The sequence below is a fragment of the Aethalodelphis obliquidens genome, unplaced genomic scaffold, assembly GCF_003676395.1.
Source record: "Aethalodelphis obliquidens isolate GAN/ISIS:26980383/991018 unplaced genomic scaffold, ASM367639v1 scaffold11, whole genome shotgun sequence".
Taxonomy (NCBI): domain Eukaryota; kingdom Metazoa; phylum Chordata; class Mammalia; order Artiodactyla; family Delphinidae; genus Aethalodelphis; species Aethalodelphis obliquidens.
Window position 1 is genome coordinate 13,482,997 of NW_020837955.1, and position 21,067 is coordinate 13,504,063.

The 21,067-nt window shown below is 33.8% G+C and overlaps 1 protein-coding gene across 3 annotated transcripts in view; it reads left to right on the forward strand.

Moving 5' to 3' along the window:
• Positions 1 to 20,541, forward strand: part of TBC1D12 (TBC1 domain family member 12) — a 95,191-nt gene extending 74,650 nt beyond the window's left edge. For 2 of the 3 annotated variants that reach the window (XM_027112098.1, XM_027112100.1), the window contains 10 exons: positions 227 to 309; positions 656 to 773; positions 1,988 to 2,094; positions 8,211 to 8,291; positions 10,909 to 10,997; positions 11,896 to 11,967; positions 15,010 to 15,138; positions 15,398 to 15,507; positions 17,629 to 17,887; positions 18,651 to 20,541. In XM_027112098.1, coding sequence (XP_026967899.1) covers positions 227 to 309; positions 656 to 773; positions 1,988 to 2,094; positions 8,211 to 8,291; positions 10,909 to 10,997; positions 11,896 to 11,967; positions 15,010 to 15,138; positions 15,398 to 15,507; positions 17,629 to 17,887; positions 18,651 to 18,719 — 1,117 coding nt within the window. In that variant the 3' untranslated portion in view covers positions 18,720 to 20,541. Of the gene's footprint in view, positions 1 to 226; positions 310 to 655; positions 774 to 1,987; positions 2,095 to 8,210; positions 8,292 to 10,908; positions 10,998 to 11,895; positions 11,968 to 15,009; positions 15,139 to 15,397; positions 15,508 to 17,628; positions 17,888 to 18,650 lie in introns of those variants that run through there. The other variant, XM_027112099.1, reaches the window with a different exon arrangement.
• Positions 20,542 to 21,067: the final 526 nt, after the last annotated feature.

Sequence of the window (21,067 nt, forward strand, 5' to 3'; positions counted from 1 at the left end):
TCCGCGGCATGTGGGATCTTCCCGGACCGGGGCACGAACCCGTGTCCCCTGCATCGGCAGGCGGACTCTCAAGCACTGCGCCACCAGGGAAGCCCTTTATACTTTCTTAATGTATGAAATGTGAAGGTTGGGTTAGAAATTCTTTGTATCCAGCTATAAAAAGAAAAGAAGTCAATAAACTTAAGTTAGTCTTTTAAAAGTTGACGTAAAATTTGTTTTTCCTCAGAAATCTTCCTGCCAAATCTGTGGAAGAAGCTTTACGTCACCGACAAGAATATGATGAGATGGTGGCTGAGGCTAAAAAACGAGGTATAAAATTTAACTCCAATTGGTATATTTAATTTATTGGTATCAAAAGGAAATGAATTTCAGTAGGATGGAACATGGTGAAATTGACCAAGCCTGTCTTTAAGATGATGCTGATTTCTTATTTTTCTAACTAAATTTGTTCTTAAAGAGAAATAAAATGTCATTCTAGAATCACAGTTTTTCTGTAAGTACTTTTACAAAACTATTATGAGGAGAAAGGCAGCAGACTATCTATGAGAGACTCTGTAATTGTGTCATAAACCTGGGACTACTAGTATCTTAATTTATAAATGAAGATATTATTCATGAATCTATTCCTGAAATAATTTTTACTTGTTTAAAACAGAAATTAAAGAAGCACATAAAAGAAAAAAAATAATGAAAGAACGATTTAAACAGGAAGAAAACATTGCAAGTGCAATGGTAATTTGGATCAATGAAATACTACCCAATTGGGAAGTAATGTAAGTAAGCAGACTTTTCCTGAATTTCAGTCTGTCTCCAAAGGTCTCATTTCCAATTTTGTATTTTTATGACTTCCAGCATGTATCTTATGTTTTAGCTAAATTATACTATTAACCAATGTTTGAAAACTTTCATGGTTATCTCTGTGCTTTGCTTTCGTATATCCCTGTCTCTAATGCCTACTTCCCTTACTGACCACCCTCTGTGCCTGTCAGAATTTTACCTATCATTTGAGTCCCATCTGAAATGTTAGTTGATCCATGAAACTTCTAATTTCCTCAGTTACCGTATTTTCTTAATTCTAACATACCGTCTATTGCAAGATGCACTATTGATGTAATAGCAGGTTTTTTGGCAAAGAAAATGTTAAATGTGTACCTTCATTGTAATATGCATTTATTAAATGTTAACTATTAAAGTAGCTTCTAACATGCTTCTCTCATAATCAAGATAGTAAGATATAGATGATCTTTCCCTTCTGTGATGTCTCATTATACTTGGAGACTAATACACTTCTTGCCTTACTTTGCCTTTTATTTTTTGACAGTATTTTTACACATACCTTATTTTTCCTCTAGACTGGATGGTAGGAGATGTCTTCTGCAATGCCTAGTATAGGATGTGCATTGGGAATTTGTTGAATATTGTCACAGTGTGACAGATACTATATTAGGCTCTTTATACAAGTAATCACATTTGATTCTTATAACCTTTACTCCCATTTATCTTATAGGGAAGCTCAAAGTCAGAGAGGTTAAGTGATTTGCCCAGGGTTGTACAATTAATGGTTAACCAGATTTGAACTCAAGTCTATCTGATTTTAAAGCGCATACTTCTTTCAGTAGACTGTGCTGCCTCTCAAAGACTAGGGCTTTACCCATAGTAAATATGTTGTGATTTTGTTTTTGGTACTGAATTGGCAATGCGTTTTTATGTTCCTTTTATCTTCTTTTTTCATAATTGTCCCCATATTTCTGATTCTCTCATTGTATCCTTAGTATAAGTGGCAGTTGTAGAAGGCAGTTCCCTTTAAATTACTATATATTTTTTGGCTTTTTTTGCCTACATACATGAGCCCAAGAAAAGAGTGCATCACATACTTAACTCTCTGTGTTCTGTAGTCACTTGGTCATAGACTAGATAAACCATCATGCAACTAGTGTTTTTGGTATAAAAAGTAACTTTCTCCTTTTTTCTCCCCCTTTAATTCTAGGCGTAGTACAAGAAGAGTTCGAGAATTGTGGTGGCAGGGATTGCCCCCTAGTGTCCGTGGGAAAGTTTGGAGTCTAGCTGTAGGAAATGAACTAAATATCACTCCTGGTTTGTATTCTATATTCAGTTACTCCCACACATGCAAACAGCCATCTTCAGCGTTCCAAAGCAGATTAGTAGATTGGTCATTTGAAAAGGCCATATATGGCCATATACCATACGTGTCATTTTAAGAACATGCTTCATTCCCTACCCCCTTCTAAAACCTGGTAAGATTTAATAAGTAAGTTACTATATTTCATATTATATAAATAAGGTTTGTGGGTTTTCCTTTAGTTTACAGCCATCAATAATAATCTTGACATCTAAATATCTTAACTGTGGGTAACTTCAAAAACTTCTGGGTCAATAAAAGACAAACTTCTGGGTCTAGGTAACAATAGGTGAATAAACATATACAAGGAAAAATAAAATAGTTGTGGAAAAGTTTCCTCTTTTTTCAAAACCATAAATATTGAGGGAAAGCTAGGAATTTCTTTTCCTATCTTTCTACCCAAACCAGTCATTTTGAATTTTTTTATTTAAAAATTTTAAAGTTTAAAAAACAAAAAGAAGTAAGATTCTCATTGTTTTTATTTTCTTAAGTTTCTTAAAACCTTTACGCATAGGAGTAAAATGTAGATAGGAGTAAAATGTAGTGTAGTTTTGATGAACTAAAAAAAATTACATACAATAAGGATATTATCAGTAGGGTAAAATAATTAGTAATAAAAGATACTAATGGTCTGAGTGATAATGATAATGCCAGATAAAGGTACCACAGAAAGACTTAGGGACTCTAATATAATTAAATAATACATTGTTACTTAAAATTTTTTATTTACATATTTATTGAAAAACAGTCAAGCAATAGTAAAGTACAAACTGCATGTTTCGTCCCCCTCTTCCACCCAAAATTCTGCTCTTGATCCTACTCTAGGTACCATTTAGCAATTTGGTGTATGTTCTTCCAGATCTTTTTTCTATGCACATAAAAAAGTGTACATCTACATATGATAATTTTTAAGCCTTCTCTTTTTCTTCCTTTTATTTTTTCCCACAAACCATCTGAACATCCCTCGATATCAGTGCATAAAAGGGGCACTTATATGTACTGTAGCTGAACTGTATTCCACGGTTTGGCTATAGTATAATTTATTTAACCATTTTCCTAGTGATTGCTAAATCAAAGACATATATGTTAAAACAACATCAGGACTTCGGTCCAGTGGTTAAGGCTCCAAGGTTCCAGTGTATGGGGTGCAGGTTCAATCCCTGGTCAGGGAACTAAAATCCCACATGCATGCAGTGCAGCCAAAAAATAAAAACAAAAAAAAACAACATCAAGGTACCTGTCTTTTTTTACTCCTCAAAAGTGATTAAAATTAATGAAAATTACCCACATGGAGGATGACTGAAAATAATTTAGAAATATTTACCAAAAGCATCAAAAAATATAACCTTTGATGGATTTATTCCAGTTCTAACACTTTAAGTAAATAAATAATCAGGACTGGTTTCAAAAGCTTTTCTACAAGGATATTCATTACAGCAATCAGCATTATATATAGTTGTACAGAATTTATAACAAAAATCTAAATGTTTATCTTTAGTCTTAAAAGTGATGCCAACTTTGAATAGCATGATCATGTATAGTTTATAAAATTGATTTTCACAAAAATCCTATAATGAACATGTCATTTTAACTTGACATTTTCTTTAATTAAAAAATTAGAATTTAAAAAAAAAATTAGAATTTAGGGCAAGAATTGAGTTTTAAATTAAGCCTAGAAAAGGTATTGTATTGGTTAAAGTTTTAGGAATCAGTTTTGCATATAGGTGAGATGAAGAAGTATGGGTGGCTATTTGAAGTTTTGTTTGCAGTTTTGTTTTTTTTTTGAGAACTTTGGCTTTACACTTTTAGGTATCCTGACAACTTAGGCATTAAAACATTGGTTAAGTTGGTATTAATCTTTTGTGATTCTCTAATCAGAAAGTTATTTTTTAAGCTTGAAATTTGCAAGGTTTGTAAAATAACTGGGTCATTTATTTTCAGTCATTTTAGCTTCTCTCTACTAAACAGTTATGTGTTCAGGAGTGAAATGGGTACTCATTCTCTTCTTCATTAGTGGTGGGAAGAAAGCTAAATTTCAGTGGAAGTAAATTTAGTTTTGATAACTTTGTTTATTTTAGGGGCTCTAATAGTTTGACTCTTTTCCTGTTGTATTTGTCTTAATCATGAAATTTATAACCATTAGAGAATAGTAACTAAGAATAGGGGTTCTAAAGTCAGTCAAATGTGGTTCAAATCTTGGTTCCACTCTGTATTAGGTTTGTGACCTTGGGCAAATTACTTAACATCTAGAGGTCTTAGTTTTCTTCATCTGTAAATGGGGATAAGATAATTAGCTATCTCAAAGGAGTGTTCTAACAGTGATTTGTGATGATGAATATCAAATTATAGTGAAAGTGAAGTTTACTGAGAATGCATACAGTATAATTACTGTCAGAAAACAAGAAAGTGAAACATACACTGATCTCAAAATATTCTCTGCTCAAATCCAAGATACTTCTTTAGTCTGCTTCAAGCTCTACATTTGTACATACAGAATAAAATGTGTGACATGCCCAGTCAAGCATGAAATTGAACTGAGATGCAGGTCATCTTATAATAGATGAGCACTGTAACTCTTCCGTGAAGAGATATCCTTTGATGTTTGGAAATGCATTGCTACATTTTTATTATTGGATCAATTTTGTGACTTCCAAAAGTGATGTATTTATTTCATGAGCCTTTTTTTTCCAAGACAGTTTTGAAGTTTGAGTAGAACAGTGAAACTGGAATTCCTAGCTTGGAATCAGTTTGAAATGAAAAAGTGCAAACCTCAGTCTAAGAACTGCAAAAAAATTATATATCTAAATTTTAAGATTATATCTACATCTTATATCAAAACATTGATGGAGATGGGCACAAATAATAGAATTTTTAAGTTTTTTGTTCTTTTTAAAGTTCTTCTTTCCAAACCATGAGTAGTAACAAGAAGTGAACAGAAGGGAGAAAGGGTCAGAATAGTAATAGTCTATTTGAAATGTAAAAGTCAGCAATTTTATAATGATCTGGTTCTTGTTAGTATATATATTGGGTTGGCCAAAAGATTATTTTGTTTTTATCTGTAAGATGGCTCGTAGCACTTAGTTGTCTTTAACTTCATTCAAAACACTTTTGTTAGATTGTATGTGACAGCTGTCATATCAGCGTGAATTTTAAAAAGACATCAAAATTGGTGAATTTTTGTGCAGCCATTTTAATATTGAAGATGGAAGAAAAATCCCAACATTTTCGGCATATTATGCTTTATTATTTCAAGAAAGGTAAAAATGCAGCTGAAATGGCAAAAAAAGATGTGTGCAGTGTATGGAGAAGGTGCTTTGATTGATCGAACGTGTCAAAAGTGGTTTGTGAAGTTTCGTGCTGGAGATTTCTCGCTGGATGATGCTCCACGGTCAGGTAGACCAGTTGAAGTTGATAGCGATCAAATTGAGACATTAATTGAGAACAATTGAATGTTATACCACAAGGAAGATAGCCAACATACTCAAAAAATCCAAATCAAGCGTTGAAAATCATTTGCACCAGTTTGGTTATGTGAATCACTTTGATGTTTGGTTTCCACATACGTTAAGCTAAAAAAAAAAACCTTGACCATATTTCCACATGCGATTCTCTACTGAAACGTAATGAAAATGTTATGTTTTTAAAACAAATTGTGGGGCTTCCCTGGTGGCGCAGTGGTTAAGAATCCACCTGCCAATGCATGGGACACAAGTTTGTGCCCTGGTCCGGGTAGATCCCACAGGCTGCAGAGCAACTAAGCCCGTACACCACAACTACTGAGCCTGGGCCCTAGAGCCTGAGAGCTACAACTACTAAAGCCCATGCTCTGCAACAAGAGAAGCCACCGCAATGAGAAGCCCGTGCACCGCGACGAAGAGTAGCCCCCACTCTCCACAACTAAAGAAAGCCCACACAGCAACGAAGACCCAGCCATACATACATACATACATACATACATAATAAAGTTCCCTTTAAAACAAATTGGGACAGGCGATGAAAAGTGGATACCATACAATAATGTAGAACAGAAGAGATCATGGGGCAAGTGAAATGAACTATCACCAACCACACCAAAGGCCGGTCTTCATCCAAAGAAGGTGATGTTGTGTATATGGTGGGATTGGAAGGGAGTCCTCCATCATGTGCTTCTTCTGGAAAACGAAATGATTAACTCCAACAAGTACTGCTCCCAATTAGACCAAGTGAAAGTGGTACTCAACAAAAAGCGTCCAGAATTAGTCAACAGAAAACGCATAGTCTTCCATCAGGCTAACGCAAGACCGCATGTTTCTTTGATGACCAGGCAAAAACTGTTACAGCTTGGCTGGGAAGTTCTGATTCATCTTCCATATTCACCAGACATTGTACCTTCGGATTTCCATTTAGGTCTTTACAAAATTCTCTTAATGGAAAAAATTTCAATTCCCTGGAAGACTGTTAAAGGCACCTGGAACAGTTCTTTGCTCAAAAAGATAAAAAGTTTTGGGAAGATGGAATTATGAAGTTGCCTGAAAAATGGCAAAAGGTAATGGAACAAAAGGGTGAATACATTGTTCAATAGAGTTCTTGATGAAAATGAAAACTGTGTCTTTTATTTTTACTTAAAAACCAAAGGCACTTTTTGGCCAACCCAGTATTATGTATACTTAATATGGTACAGTCATACATTGGGATACTGTGCAGTTGTTAAAAAAAAACCCACAAACCTAAAGTAGATTTATTCTACTAATGTGGACCAACTTCCAGTGTGATAAAGCAAGATGCAAATCAATGCATGTAATATGTTGCCACTTTATTTCAAAGGAAAATATATATGTATATGCATGTGTTTGCATATTTTTATCTTTAGAGAATTGGTAAGCAGAAAGTGCATTGGAGGGAAGGAAATTTATTTCTCACTCTATACTGTTTTGTACTGTTTGAATATTTTAGAAAATCACATTCATATATTACCTTTAAAAACAAATACATTTTTTAGTTTTATATTTTAATTTAAAAAAAAATTTTGGCCGTGCTCTGCAGCTTGTGGTATCTTAGTTCCCCAACAAGGGATCGAACCCACACCCTCAGCAGTGAAAGTGCCAAGTTCTAACCAATGGACCACCAGGGAATTCCCTAAATACATTTTTAAAAAAAGATTAATTAAAGTAAAAAATGTTCTTGGTATTTTGGGCAATATATAAACGTTGGTATTTGGGCAAGAAGTACTTTTTGCTGTTTTGTCATGGAAATTTACAATTTTTATGTATTTTTAAATATCTATAATAGAAAGTAGAAACAATTAAAATTTGAGAATTGAGAAAATTTTTCAATTTCTTTTATTCTTGAAGTTTTAATGAGATGCTGTATATGGAAGCACAGAGTGGTAGTCTCAAAAAGTGATTTGGCAATTAAAGTAAAAAGATAGGGCTTGAGATTTTTGTATGTAGGCCTTCTGGAGAAATTTGTGAAGTTTAGTAGCTTTGGATAGCTTAGGTAGCCTTAGATAGCAATATCATAATGGAGAAACCAGTTTCAAGAGAGAAGGAAAGCAAGAAGTAGCATTTGCATTTATTGAGGGTCTATAAGGTGTCAGGAGGTATATGTAAATTATCTTATTTAAGCATCAGTAACCCCATGAGTAGGTGGTGTTTTTCTCCGGTTTACAGATGAAGAAAGCCAAGTTCCAGAGTGATCAAGTACCTTTCTTGAAGTCCCACAGGTAGTAAGTGGCAGAGCTGGAATTTGAATCTAGATCTGACTGACTCCAAGAAAATCATGTCTCTGCTATTCTACAGTGATACTTCTTCTGCAGAAGCATCTCTTCCTGCCTCTTAACATTCATTCTATATTGTAGCTATTTGGATGACCACTCTGCAGTATTTTCTTTGCTATCTTTCTGGTTGAGTAATGAATAGTTTTGGTAGAATCAAGTACTTCAATTTGCCACATTTTTGATGCCGGCTACATAAGAAAAATCTGACCTTATAATAGGATTTTTTCTCTTTATTTTTAAGTAAGTAAAAATAGAAAATATGAGAATAAATTTCTTTCCTATTATTTATGAATTTTTGTTCTTTTTTTCCCCCAGAACTTTATGAAATCTTCCTCTCAAGAGCAAAGGAACGGTGGAAAAGCTTCAGTGAAACAAATTCAGAGAATGATGTAGAAGGTGTGATTTTTTTTGTTGTGGTTAATAAAAATTTCTCAAAATCCAGTTGCTGAGATACTAGTGTGATTTTTACAGTGTATCAGGAACTAGTAATTCTTCACATACATTATCTCCTTTAATGTTATAACCCTTTAAGTAGATGGTATTATACTGAATGATATAAGAGGAAACTGAGGATCAGAGTATTTAACTTGGGAACAGTGAAGCTGTAATGTAAACCCAGGTTGTTGAACCCCAGAGTCCAGGTTTTAATCACAACAGTAAGACTAATGGGATACAGTATTTTTAGGCCAACTCTTAACTTAAAGATAAATGATCTGCACACCTCACTTGTGACCTGTTGTCTCCCCTGACTCTCACTGACTTTCATTCACTCCCTAATGTATTATTTATAATTCTTATTGTGCCTTAACCTTTGTTCATTTAATTCACGCATAGACTTCATCTTTCCCTCCACTGTCATCAGATTTTTTTTCCTAATCATTTTGGCGAAAACAGGAACACTCTTTTTTCCTGTCATCATCATTTATTAAATTTAGGTAAATTTATTTAAATATTTCTTGTCCTTGAATAATGGGGAGCTGTTTATCTGCCAGTCACTTTTCTTTCTACTTCATAGAAGGCAAATTTTTCTCTTCCCTATAAGTAAAACTCTAAAAATGAGCATGGTTTAGGGTAGAGAAATGGTGCATATCTCATAGTGGTTTTCTATGAGTATGTAAACAACTCTGTTAAATTCCTTGAATACTCTTTTTTCTAATTTAGAAAAGTGAACAGTATGGTGGGGAAAATTGACTAAACAAGGTTAGAAAGAAGATTTGATTGGCAGAAAGGTTCATGTAAGTATCATCCCAAGACCTGTTAGCTATGTCAGCTATTTGTGGGAAACTAAAAGTTCAAGGAAGAAGATGTAAGAAGTTTTAATTGGCAGGGCCTCAGCCTGAGTTTTAAACTCACTTTTATGAAATATTGGAAGCGTAAGAATTAAAATTATGAGCATTTACTTCAGAGACATTTTGTCATGATTAATAAATGGTAAAAGTTATATTTTAGTAGAAATTAAATGTAAATGAAGAATTGTTTCAATCAGAAAAACTGTTCTGTTTAAATTACTGATTTCTTATTTCCTGGGTGTTTATAATTTGTAGTTGTCATTAAACTTTTTTAGCCATTATCTTTTCAAATATTACTTCTGCCTCATCTTTCCTCTCCTTCTAGGACTTCAATTACATGTATGTTAGACCATTTAACAGTGTCCCATAAGTCTCTTATACTATTTATTAAAATTCTTTTTCTTTCTGTGCTTCAGTTTAGATGATTTTTGTAATCAGGTTCATGAATCCTCTCTTCTTTTATATCCAGTCTATTAAATATGTCCTATTTATCCAATATATATCTTTAATTTCAGAAATTATACTTTATAATTCTATAATGTCTACCTGGTTCTTTTTATAGATTCTATTTTTCTGTGGAAATTATCTTTACATCCCACATATTTCCTCACTCATTTTCTCTATTTTCTTTAACATATTTATAGCAGTTAATATCCTTGTTTAATTCCATTCCTGGATCATCTGCAGGTCTGCTTCTATTGACTGGTTTTTCCCTTGATTATACGTCATATTTTCCTGATTCTTTGCATATCTTAAAAGTTTAAATTGTATGTTAGTTATTATAAATAAAAAAGGTATAAATTGAAGCTGGTGTTTCCCCTCAGAGGAATTATGCTCTTTTCTGTTAGGCCATTGGGTTATCACCTCAATTCAGTCAGTAACTGAGCTAGGTTGGGCAAGATTACAGCTTTAGATAGACTTAGTTAATCTTGGGTTTCAAATTTGTTGATAGGACGAACTGTCCTATTTTGACTACAGGCTCCCCTCTTCAATGAGACATTCTCCCAAGGGCCATGTGCTTATGAGTTATTTCATTATGTCTTTCCAGTTTGGCCTTCTGCACTACACTAGCACTCAGCAAAAGTCCCACAGGGTAAAACCAGATATACATTCAGGCTCCTCCAGATCCTTCCTGTCACATCAGTCTTGTGGCCATGAAAAGCTCTTCTGGTTTCTCTTTCCCTAAGCAGAGTACCTTTGTCTATGGAGGCTCAATCCTGAGCCCATTCTGAGACTTGGCAGATGCCCCTAGAAAGAAAAGTGGCCACTGGTATCCACTCACCTAGGAAAGGGAAGGCTCTTCTCTTTCTGGGATTTATATCCTTTAGACCGTTTTTCTGGCCCTCAGCAGTGAGAACATGGAGTCCTAACCACTGGACCGCCCGGGAATTCCCTCTTATGCCTTTTTTAAAACAAGTGGTATTTGAAATTCATTCTTTTTCCTAGTTGTTATTGTGGCAGCAGTAGCCTTCCCCTACCTTCTATGAAACCCAGAAGCAGAAATCTTGCACCATAAAACTTTCTGATAAATGTATAGATACTTTCTTCATATTAGAGGCTCTAAGTTCCAGTAAAAGCTGTATGGCATTTCTTTAAATTTCTTAATTATTCAGCTTTTAACTTTCCTTAAGTAACATATATGCTGTGTGATCATTCTGTGTTGGTAAGATTGAACTTGGTATAGTCAAGTAATCATTTCAATTTTATCTAACTGGCAAATGCAGGTGTATCTGTTGCTGATCGGGAGGCCAGTCTGGAATTAATTAAGTTGGACATATCCCGTACATTCCCATCTCTCTACATCTTTCAGAAGGTAAGAAGCTAACCAGCTTGTAACAACTAATTTTTTTTTTAATCCAAGGGAACAAATTCTCTAAATGCATAGCTCTTATTTTTTAAAAGGCAAAACTGTAAAAATTGTAGACCTTTATATAAAAAATGTAAAACTAGTAGGAAAAGAGTAAAGGCATTTCTGTTATTTTATTCCACTGTTTGAATGCATTGCAGTTAACATAGCACATAAAGGTACTTGATGAGTTTTCACTGAAGTGAATTTCTTTGTTTCACTTTCTATTCTGTAAAATATTTAAATTTTAACATTTTTGCCTAGTATATTGTTAAAATATAAAGAAGTTTGTTCCAAAACTTTAAAATTTTTCATAATTATAACACTATTGAAATAGGAAGAAACAGTTTATTTTTTGTGCAGAGGCTGTTATGAAGTTGTTTATATTTTATGAGGAGAGAAATGATTACATTTTATATGTCTATATGACTCAAGTCTTTATTCATGGAATTCTTCTATCTTTATATTGATAAAATGAGATTAAAAATTTTACCATTAAGATTAAAATTATTAATAAACTTAATTTTGTGTAGCTTGATGGTTTTCTCTTGCTGAAACTGTATTATAGCAAATGAAAGAATCTATTTCCATTATAATTTTATTGTACCAAATTTAGACATCTTTAAAATAGCACACAAACTACGTAACTTGTATCCATCCATCAAGTGAGTTTATTTGGCTTTTTTGGTTTTCCATAATTAAATATTTTTTATTCATACTTTAGAAAACATCTTTGCAGCGTGATAAAGTATACTGACTAAAACTAGTCATTTAGGAAATGTAAAGTTTATTAACATGTTTTTTGAGAATTAACTTAGAGACAGTTATTTGTATAGCTTGACATTTCATTTTTCTCTCCTCTAAGGGTGGCCCATATCATGATGTCTTACATAGTATATTAGGGGCATATACATGTTACAGACCTGATGTTGGTTATGTAAGTATTTGTTTTAGTCTGCTTTTTGAATATAAACATTTTATCTCTCTTATCTCATAATATCTTATGTTGTATTAGCTCCCAAATGTCTGTATCTTTATGTTTTTTTTTCTTGGTCATATTAACTTACCCGGAGAGGAATCTTCCCATCTCCTACCAGAGGCTTATGAGACTGATAGCCAGCTTTCTCGGAGAGCAGCTGGGGATTTTACCATTCAATTTGTAAACTTTTATTTATTGTTCCTGGTGTGGTGCCTTCTCTCCTTCTCCCTAACTCTCCTTTTCCTGACTGTCCCTTCAGAGATAAACCTCTTATGTTCTGCTGGGTTGAGGAAAAGGTAGATGGATACCTGTCCATACAGGATAGAGGAGGGGATTTGCTCCTTTCACAGATTTTCAACCAATCCTAGTTTTAGCCCTACCTTTCAATTTTAGAGGAACCTGATAACTTCACTTCCTGAGCTTTCCAGATTTTGTGGCTGAATTGGCTTGCTGCTTATTGGCTTCCTCCTCTGCACATATTTTAGTTTCAACATTCTCCATTTAGTTAAATTAAAATTTCTAAAATGCTGTTGACATCTTTTATCTACTGTTTATATTATTTTCCATTCTTTTCATCCTAAGTTAATACTTATCTTTTTATTTACTGTTATTTTAGTTGGATTTGGGAGGGAACAAAGAAAACTGTATGTTCAATTTGTCATGTTTAACTAGAAATCATTAAACCTTCATCTTCTTGCCTTTGTCTTAAAATAGAAGAATTTTAGAGATCTCACAATAGGGTGGCTGTGTGGTACAATTTATCCTATTTTGTTGCATGTTCATTTGTATATTTGTTTATTGATCCACTTAACAAATATTTATTGTGTGCTTATTGCTATATGCCAGGCTTTGTTCTAGGCATTTTGTTCACCTTAGTGAACAAAAGAAAGATTCTTCCCCTTTTTTTTTTTTTTTTTTTTTTTTTGCGGTACGCGGGCCTCTCATTGTTGTGGCCTCTCCCGTTGCGGAGCACAGGCTCTGGATGCGCAGGCTCAGTGGCCATGGCTCACGGGCCCAGCCGTTCCGCGGCATGTGGGATCTTCCCGGACCGGGGCACGAACCCGTGTCCCCTGCATCGGCAGGCGGACTCTCAACCACCACGCCACCAGGGAAGCCCCCTTTTTGATGCTTATAATTTAGAAGGAGGAGACAGACAATAAATAACAACAAATAAGTAAATCGTGTGTTATATTAAAAGGTGATAAGTGCTATGGAAAAAGTATGGCACGGGTTGAGGGGAAGTGAAGGTTTGGGTATGGAACAGCTTGTAGTATTAAAGGATATGTCCTTATGAAGGAAGTAAAATTTGAACAAAGAATCCCTCTTGCTCATGTGTTCTGTAATAGAACTGTAAAGACATTATGTAACCCCTTCACATTTTAAAGTTGACATTCATTTAAATTTTTTCATTATAAGTTTAATTGTAAAGGATTTAATTTTTAGCACTTGTTAAATATTGATATTCTAAAATAAAACTCATACTTCTTTTAAAAAGTGTAGCCAGTAGAATTTTAACACTATAATGAGTTTATATATGTCATCATCCATTTAAAGAAAAATATATGAACGAGTTCTTCATTAATACTCTACAGAATACACAGATTTATTGGCTCATTGGATTTATGTAAAATGACCACCTTAGAACCTAATTGGTGATGGCAAGCCTCACTGGCAAGCCAGTCAGTCAAATCAGACTTGTTTTATAATATATGATAAGAGTAGTATAAACTATACTGGAATACATATTTCATGATGTGGTTTGATAAAATAGGTTTTTAACTGCATTAATGAATAATACATACTTAATCTATAAGTAAATCACACAGAAGTTTTATCTGTGGAATTTCTTCAGTATATCTTGTAAAAATTTGGTAATGGTTCACATTCCAGTTATATTTAAAATAACCAAGGACACCAATCTGTATTGCTCTTTTATTTGTTCTCCTGGTCTCTCTGTGTAAGTCTGTTATACAAATCTCTACCAGAAGTGCTCTGTAAACTGTTTTTTTAATGAAAGAATGAATATTTTTACAACAGCAGTTCCCAATTACTTATCTGCTAAAAAATGTGCAATAGCTGCTCGTAACTCACAAGCAAACATCTGTATAGCTTAGCCTTTTACTGAAGACCTTTCATAATTTGTAAATGCATCCTACTTTTTCTAATTTTTCCCATTAATCCCATTATAAATCGTTTGTTCCAACTGTGCTGGCCCTGTATGTCTCTGCTGACGTGTCTTTTCCATCTTAGAATGTTTTTTCCTCATTTTTCCAGCTGCTCTTCCGGGAATCCAGCCTCACTATCCTAACCCCCACAGCCTCTTCTTTCTCGGAATTTCAGCGGCACTTCTCATAGATCTTTTTTTTTTTTTTTTGCGGTACGCGGGCCTCTCACTGTTGTGGCCTCTCCCGTTGTGGAGCACAGGCTACGGACACACAGGCCCAGCGGCCATGGCTCACAGGCCCAGCCGCTCCGCGGCATGTGGGATCTTCCTGGACCGGGGCACGAACCCTGCATCGGCAGGCGGACTCTCAACCACTGCGCCACCAGGGAAGCCCCTCATAGATCTCTTTTGTTCCTAGTTCTTCACTTTCTACCTCAGACAGATGTGTTATAACAATGGAGACAGTCACCTAATTTTCATTAAATTTTGTGAGTTTATACTCTGAAATACTTCAAACTGAGAGAAAATGAAAACTAGGTAGAATACTGAGATAGACTTTTGTAGCAAGTAAAAGCTGATACTTTTTTCTTTTTTCCAAAATTTTCCCTAATACTTTTTAAACCACATGAGCAAGAAAGAAAAGTAAAATTCAGGGAGATTTCATAATTTTTAATGGTTCTCTATATTTACCTTTGTTGGAAAATAAAAAGAAATTTAAAAACTTGGTTAATTCTACTTTGTAATGTCACTTCGTAATTTTTCAGGAATACAATAAAATAAACTGTATAGAATTATTATTGTAAGCACATTTTGATTAATTTCTTTTCCCTTTGAAGGTCCAAGGGATGTCCTTCATAGCAGCAGTTCTCATTCTCAACTTGGAAGAGGCAGATGCCTTCATTGCATTTGCAAATCTCCTGAATAAGCCATGCCAGTTAGCCTTTTTTCGTGTGGATCACAGCATGGTATGGACATTTGGAATGAATTGTGTTTTTCTTTGACAGTTTCTATAGTCTGAATGCCCTTTTAGAGTGAAAAACAGTAATTAGAAGACTAAGATAATCTGATCTAAAATAAGCTTTTCATTGAATTATTATAGTTTTATGAATGCTTGATGAAAAGACTCAGAGATGTTAAGCAAGATTTTCTATTACTATTAAGGATTTATTTTCTCTATTTCTAGAGTGTACGCTTAAATAATTTTGTTGAAATTTCTATCTTTAGATGTTGAGATATTTTGCAACGTTTGAAGTATTTTTTGAAGAAAATCTCTCCAAACTGTTTCTTCATTTCAAATCTTACAGTCTTACACCAGACATATACTTGATAGACTGGTAAGTCATAACATATGTAAAATATAACTATTAAAAGGAAACAAAGTGTAACTTTTTGCCTAGAGTAAATTTCATGCACAGTACCATACATATAAAAAGCTCTTCGCTTACATGTAGAGAAACTCTCATATTTTTGTGGAGAGGCATGTGATTAAGAGCATGGACTCTGGGTTGAAATCAGAATCCCTCAGTTTGTGTTTCAGTTTCCTAACTATAAAATGGGAATAATAATATCTATATCTTGAGTTGTAGTGAGAGTGTTTTGCATGGATTATCTCATTCAATGCCTGGTACATAGTAAGCTCTCAGAAAGAGTTACTTGCTGTTCCTTTAATATTCTTAACACCAAGGGCTTATGATAGTTATGATAGTGTTTCTTTATCGAGGGCTTTGTTTTTTTCCAAGGCCTTATCCAGCTTTCTGACCAAGTAATGATGCCTTATTTAGGTGCTAATGTCTTTTTTCAACTTTACAATTCTAGCTCTTCTGTTTTAACTTGGAAATTTTGCTTAGGACTCTGGTGAGCAGTAAAATCGATTATAGAGAGGGCGGGTGAACTTTGCCCAAGAGATGGAGCAGTTGATCGTAAGATAGACTGTTAGGAGTACATGTGAAATATTTAAACCTTAAATCCTAATCATTAAACGTCAGTGGGTTTCATATAAATGATATTGTTTTAGCATGGAAAAATAAATTAATAATGGCATTGATCAAGTATCTTTCCAGTTGTTTGAGGTTTCTTTTATTTAGGCTTTAAAAAAAAACTAAGTTATTTTTCAGTGTATTCTCTTCCATTCCCATTAGGAACATTAGAATTCTGTTGAATAGGACCCAAGATCATGGGGAGAGGGTTTTATAATATGGGACCCAAGGGACCAAGATCAAATATATGTAAATCTGTAAAAGAAGGGGGGAAAAAACTCCTCAACTGTCCCTCTTAAGGACTGTGAACATGAGGCAAAGCAGGATCACAATTGATAAAAGGGAGCAGGATGGAATTAATACTGAGTGAGTACTGTATACTAGAAACTCCCTAGGCAGTACTGGTACCCTTTCTTATTTTGAACAGTGAATTAGTATTCTCTGTACTACCAAGAGTATCTTTTTTGTTATGCAATTAAATGTGTTTATAACTTAAGAAGTAGACACGGATTTTTGTTTCACTGCCTCTGTTGAGCTTATAACATATGAATCCCAGGATCAGTGGTGCAAGAAAAAAGAGGAATAAATGAGTGGCAGTGCTAAAAGGATTTTTTTTCATTTTTTAGTGGGAGAGCCTTTAGTTTCCTTGTTCACGCACGTTTCATCAGCAGTACCTCAGATAAACACAGTCTGTGTAAAAATGTGTACCTTCTTTGCCAAGGCAACATCAAGAGAAGTTCTCTAGCACCTACTCTCCCTACTTCCTCAACCAGAGTGCTACCCCAGAGTACCACTGGATAAAGACTTACATGATCAAACATTATCAGAAAGGATGTGAAAAACCATTTTGGTGATTCTATTGGAGGGTATACATGCTCCAAAAGAAGTAGTAAGTAAAGTTTGGTGAAGGGAAAACAAAACAGTGGATGTTTGTGGAAAGAGAAAAGAGGAAAGTCAGACTTTATGGTTTTGTATTAGGTTACTAAAAGATGGTACTTGGTTTCCTCATACAGTAGTAAGAAGTAACTTGTATTGAGCATTTCTTATGTGCCTGGCACTATTCTAAATACTTTACATTTATTAACTCCTTTAATTTTCAAAACAATTCTGAGAGTAGGTAATTTTATTTTGTTTACTAATGAGGAAACTGAGGCACAGCAAGGATGAGTATCTTACTCAAGGTAACACAACCAATAAGTTGCAAATCTAAGATTCAAACTCAGGTATTCTGATTTCAGAGCCCATACCCTTAACCATGAGGTTATTCTGCCACTCTAGTTTGTATTAGGCCATATCTCGACGTAAGGTTGTAAATTCACATACTTCATTTCCAACTACTCATGTTCTTTGAGCGAAGGAGCCATATCTTATTTGCCTTTTTCACCCTAATTAAGCACTGTTCTTTTTATATAGAGATACTTAATGAGTGAATGAATAAATGAATGAAAAATTCCAATGACTTTTTCCCCCTAATTTTAGGATCTTCACACTATATAGCAAATCACTACCACTTGATCTGGCCTGTCGAGTCTGGGATGTATTTTGCAGAGATGGGGAGGAATTTTTATTTAGGACTGGATTAGGAATCCTCCGACTATATGAAGATATTCTCCTACAGATGGACTTTATTCATATAGCACAGTTTCTAACTAAATTGCCAGAAGATATCACATCAGAAAAGCTGTTCACCTGTATTGCAGCCATCCAGATGCAGAATAGTACCAAAAAATGGACTCAGGTAGAGTGGCATTTTCCTACTTGTAATAGATGTATAAAAACAGTCTATTTCTTGTAAAAACAAAAAGTCATGTATTTCTCAAATATTAGTGCTTAAATTTTTGACTTTGAAAAAAAAAAACGAATTGCTCTGCTTTCACCTCTCCAGACTTACGGCTTTATTTTTATGTAAATCCAGTAATATTTTATGAGTTTAGTGAAGTACAGCCTACAATAGTCATGTATTTGCCAGGGCAATTGTATAATTACCTTGGTATTTCAGATAGACAACAGTTGTTTTAAATACCTGATGTGTACTAAGGGTTTGCAATAAAAAGAATGTAATGTATAATCCTGACTTTTTAGATGCTTAATCTTGTTAGGGAAGCAAATATATTGGAGGGAACCAAATATATTGGCAGTCGAAAGTTAAATGACATAAAAAATAGTGTTAACACTTGCTCCAGGAATGATAGCCAGTAGGCATTATAAGCTCTCAAGTTTTATTGCTTATGAAAATGAAAATATAAGAATATTGGTCCAGAGGATGTTTTGTTACCTAACAGTAATTTTATAATATTTGGCAAGTGATGAAAACTGGAATCTAACTATATATCATAAAATTGGGTTGAAACAAACAAGAGGATTTGAGAATGGCAGTCTTTCAGGGGACAGAGTTATGTATACTAAAGCTGTTTCATGTTAATAAACTATAGTTTTTAAAATCTCTTTAATCTGCATGGTAGTTTTTTTGAGGATTAATGTTTACTTTGTATAATTTCCAGGTCTTTGCATCTGTGATGAAGGATATTAAAGAAGGAGACAAGAATAATAGTCCAGCTCTGAAAAGCTAATCTTCAAAATTAACAGACTAATTGCAATATTAAAAAAATGTTTTTGATAAAAGTATTTTGTTTCCTATGTAAACAGCATGGAAGAAAATGTTGAAGAAAGCTAAGAATCAAGACTTGGAAAACCGCTGATTTTGAATTCCATGGCTGAAGTAAATGAGTACCTATTGACAGTATTAATAAAAAAGTATTTTATAGGGAGAGCCATTTTACAAAGAAAAAAGTTTAAATGGCTAGTTCATACTCCGTAATTTGGAGTGAACAGTTTAATGCAATAAATTTTTTTAACAGCTTTGGAGATAGTTCAAATTTTTACATCTTTTCTTTTTTAACAATTAGCATAAAGGAGGAGCATAACAATTAGCACTTTGGAGGTCAGAACAGGATTGTTAAATACTACTTTAACTTCCAAAATACTATTTGAAATAAACACCTTAGTACAGATATTATCTCCAGTTCCACACATTTGAAGATATTATAGACCAAGAATAAGCAACGTTGATTGTAAATTATTTACGTCACTGAAGTTGTTTATCTTCACTCACAGGTTGGGGCAAATTTAGGTTATCTGGGAACTAGAAATATTGGTAGGAGATTGTTTAGCATTTGTGTAGGTGTTTTTCCACAGTACCATGTCTATTTGTTTTTGAAAGGAAATTGTTTCATTTCCTCAAGGAATTCCTATCACTCAGAGCATTTTAGCCTCTCTGTTTCTAGTCTAAGAAATTGTTCATCTAGTAATTTAAGAAAGCTAACTGGTAGAAGAAATTTCTTTGCACTTTAATGGACTGAAGGCTTTTTGGGGGGAGTAAGTCCATAAATATAAATGAGGTTTTTCACTGGTAAGAGTAAAAAGTCATGAATTTTGAGAGTTCTTAATTAGAATGCTACTTGGCAAGACTTTAAATTTGTTAGTTAAGATTCTTTCACTGTAGAAACAAAATCTGTTAATTCCAGTTTGAAATTGGAAATCTTAATATGTAGCCAAGTCCGTGACTTGTAAAACACTGTGTATAATTTTCTAATCAAAGGAAATAAGAGTAAAAGGTAAAATTAATTTTTTTCTAATGAGTAACTTTGATGATATTAGGATAAAGGAATGATTAACTATCGGTAAATTGACATTAAATTTATTATAATATGTTTAATTCTTAAACTTAAAATAAATCACTTGAATATCATGAGTGATATCTATATAAAATGGTATTTGGTTAATAATTAGATTTATAGTGTGCTGTTATGTTGCAATTTTGTTTGAAACAACACTTAAGCACACTATTTCTGTTAGTGGTATATAGTCTTCAAACTAACAAGCCTGAGAACCTTGTTAGTGTAGCACCTGCCTCTTTAGGAGTATGGGACCAGACGGTACCTATGTATTTTTACCCCATGGGTCATTCTAGCCTAGGGACCACTAATGGAACTCTCAGAAGTTAACTCCTCTCCTAGGAGCTTGCTTAGTGGAAACGAGTAGTGTAGTAAAATATTGAGGGAGTACCCAGGGTCTTAATAGGTTTTAGAATGACATTTTAACTCTGGTAACTACTTCCTTGGTATTGGTGGCCCTGATAGAGGGAATGTAACCCCTGGCAGTAATCTCATTGAGGTTATACTCCCTGCCTAAACTTAATCTTACTTTTGTGTATTTGTTTTCAGAGTTGGACCTAAGTTACTGTATTTCTTTTTCTCATTTTTATTATTGTACAGTTTCTTTACCTTTCAAATATAAATGTGTATATAAAATGTAAATACAAGGAATTTATTAAAAACCACTATTAACAGTTACTGTGTAAATAAAACTCGTAAGCAGAGTAATTACTTGAAATGAGTCTTCATTATTTTGGGGATATTTAACTACATGTGGAGATAAAAAGGGGATAAACTTTTTTGCCAAATTTCTCTTCCTGGGATGCACTGGGCCTTTAGCCTCTTGAGACTGACAGTACTGGCAGCTAAAATATTTTTACTGTCTTTTCCCTTGAACCTCTTATACATGCAGTATGGAGTTACTCATTATTCACATGGTCAGTTGTATGACAGTTTTTTTGGTTAAAGTATATTTTCAATTAAAAAATAACTTTCCTAAAAGCCTCAAGATAATGTGAAATTTAATATGGTGTTGTATTTGTTTGTCTATTTAATCAGTATTTCTCACTTCATTGTCCTTTTAGCACAGGTCTACATCGTATTATTTAAATGCTACTGGAAGACTTCAGCAACTAGCATAGTTTTCTAAAGTCAGAGAACATAGTCATAGTTTTTGTTGATTTCTTTTGCAGTGATGACCTTCATATAATGTTGTTGGTTTGAGTATATACATATATATATTTTTTATTTTTTTATTTTTATTT